General features: G+C 48.9%; 1 protein-coding gene across 1 annotated transcript in view; it reads right to left on the bottom strand.

Moving 5' to 3' along the window:
- LRP5 (LDL receptor related protein 5) overlaps nt 1-2,762 on the bottom strand; it is an 80,199-nt gene that overhangs the window by 15,198 nt on the left and 62,239 nt on the right. The window contains exon 16 of the mRNA XM_007450406.1: nt 1,129-1,254. Coding sequence (XP_007450468.1) covers nt 1,129-1,254 — 126 coding nt within the window. The remainder of the gene's footprint in view (nt 1-1,128; nt 1,255-2,762) is intronic.

Below are 2,762 nucleotides of genomic sequence, written 5' to 3' on the forward strand. Positions count from 1 at the left end.
ATTCCTGTGTGCCATGTGTCAGGGACCATGCAAAGTACTCTGTTACTTAATAACAACCCCATCAAGTAAGTGCTCTCAATTTCTCTATTTCACAGAGAAGGAAGTAGAGGCTCAGACCAGGGTCACTCAGCTGGGAAGGGGCAAAGCTGGGATTTGAACCCAGGTCTGTCTGACACTGCAGCTCACATTCTTGGCCACTCCCTGTGCAACCTTAGGGTAGAAGAGGATCAAGGGTAGAAGGCGGAGAAAACACAGCACTAAAAAATTAGACAAACCCACTATTGGAGACTTCAACACCTCCATCAGTAACTGACAGCACAAGCAGTCAGGAAGGATACAGACAACCTGAACAGCACTATCCATCAACTGGATCTAACCAACATTTACAGAACACTCCACCCAGCAACATCAGATGACACATCTTCTCAAGCTCACATGGAATATTCACCAAGGTAGACCACACGCTGGGGCATAAAACATACCTGAACAAAGTCAAAAGGATAAAAATCATACAAAGCATATGCCGTGTGTGAGACACAGTGTGGAGGTCACGGGGGTGAGGATGGGAAGAAAAGGGACAGGGTAAAGACCGGTCCCCAGGAGCTCAGAGGAAGAGGGGGAGTATGTGCACATACTCGCTCACACACGCGTGTGCACATGCTTTCTCCACTGTCTTCGTTACTCCCATGAGGAGCCTGTGATGGAGGATGGCTGCTTCTGTTTTAGGGATGAGGAAATGGAAATTAATTCCACATTAATTTAATGGAACTAAACTAGAAATCAATAACAGAAAGATAGCTGGAAAATTCCCAACCATTTGGAAGTTACACAACACACTTCTAAACAACACAAGGGCCAAAGAATTATTGAGAACAATTTTTAAATATTTTAACTAACTGAAAATGAAAATGCAATTTATCAAAATTTGTGGGATGCAGCAAAACCAGTGCTTAGAGGGAAATTCATAGCCCTGAAATGCATCTATTAGAAAAGAGGACAAAGAGACAGTCTGCTCAGGATACTGGATGCCACAGGGACTATATTAAAAGACTGCCAGGCAGCAACCTGGCAGGCAGAGAATCAGGTCCTGCTCAATGTCCCAACAGAAAGTGCTGAGGTCACACCTACCACCACAAGTCAACAGGTTCTGCAGGAGCACGAGGTGGACTGGGCATGAGCACCGTGGTGTCCCATCACCCTTGGCAATGCAGATGTGGGAACAGCCGCCATTGTCCCGGGCACAAGGGTGGGCTGCTGTGGAGAGAAAAGAGGGAGGGGGTCGGGCTCTACCTCCTACCTCAGGACTGTGGCCTAGAGGACGGAGGGGATGAATGCCAGGCAGGAACTCACAAGAACTGGCACTCCAGTAGGAGTGTGGTAGATCCTCACACTTAATTCTTAGGGCAGCCTATGAAGTCTGTTTCTGTTGACACTGCATTCTGCAGATGAGGAAACGGAAGCCTAAAGCACTTATAGATCTTACCCTACATCATACCCCAGCCTGTCTGCACCAGCTCCCACTGTGCCCACTACCATCATGCTACACTGCCCACCTGTGTGTCTGTCTCTCATGGTGTAGTGGGTAGAGTGGTGGCCCCCCAAAAGATATGTCCACGTCCTAATGCCTGGAATCTGTGAATGTGACCTTATTTGGGAAAAGGGTCTTTGCAAATGATGTAATCACGTTAAGGATCTTGAGATGGGGTCTAATTCTGAATTGTCTGTGTGGTCCCTAAATGCACTGACAAATGTCCTTATAAGAGATGACATAAGAGGCGAAGGCAGGGGAGAAGGGCATGTGATGACAAAGGCAGAGACTGCAATGATGCAGCCACAAGGAACACCGGCAGCCACAGGAGGGGCAACCACAGGAGGGGCAAAGAACCATCCCCTCCTCCGCCTCCCCACCTCCACCTCCAGCCTCCAGAGGGAGCACAGCCTTGCAGACACCTCGATTTTGGATTTCTCCAGAACTGTGAGAGGATACATTTCTGTTGCTTTAAGTCACCCAATTTGTGGTGACTTGTTATAGCAGCTGCAGGAAACTAATACACATGGAAATTAAAATAATAAGGGTGTTGAACCCTGGGGAACTTGAACATTTCAATTCAATTAACTTCATGTGCCCAACACCTTGACAATGGTTAGGAGGCTGGGAGGGTGGCTGACCTCCCTCAGGTGAGAGGAAATGGCACAAAGCACTCTGCTCCTCACCCAGACCCCCCAAAGACAAATCATAGTTTCTCCTCCTCAACCTTGAGGATTAGGTGTTTTTAAAATGACAGAGTCATGGTTTAGAGCAGGGTCAGCAAACTTTTGCCATAAAGAATCAGAAAGCAAATAATTTTGGTTTCATGGGCTAGGCCACCTATCTAGGTGACCATGACTCCTTGTCGGCCAGCCGCAAAGCAAAGGCAGCCAGGATGACACAGACCTACGGGCTGCAGAGTGCCACCCGTGGTTTAGAGTTTAGTTGTGGGATCTTGTGGGGAGGCAGGATGGATGGCCCACGTCCCACATCAACACGGCAGAGCTCACCCAAGGACTTCCCACCCTCACCCAAAACGAGGAGCCTCTCCATGTCACCCTAGACCCCACACATTAGCACTCATGGACACGTCCCGGTCTCCAACCTCAAATCTGCTCACTGAATGTCTCCTGGCCCTTCCAGCCACTCGGTTCCAAGGAGCTGCCGGTCAATGAGCCTGGCTTTCTGCCAACACCAGCAGGCAGTGGGTCTCGACATTTGTGGGCTCGGCATT

The sequence above is a fragment of the Lipotes vexillifer genome, unplaced genomic scaffold (assembly GCF_000442215.2).
Source record: "Lipotes vexillifer unplaced genomic scaffold, Lipotes_vexillifer_v1.1 scaffold1477, whole genome shotgun sequence".
Lineage (NCBI taxonomy): Eukaryota > Metazoa > Chordata > Mammalia > Artiodactyla > Lipotidae > Lipotes > Lipotes vexillifer.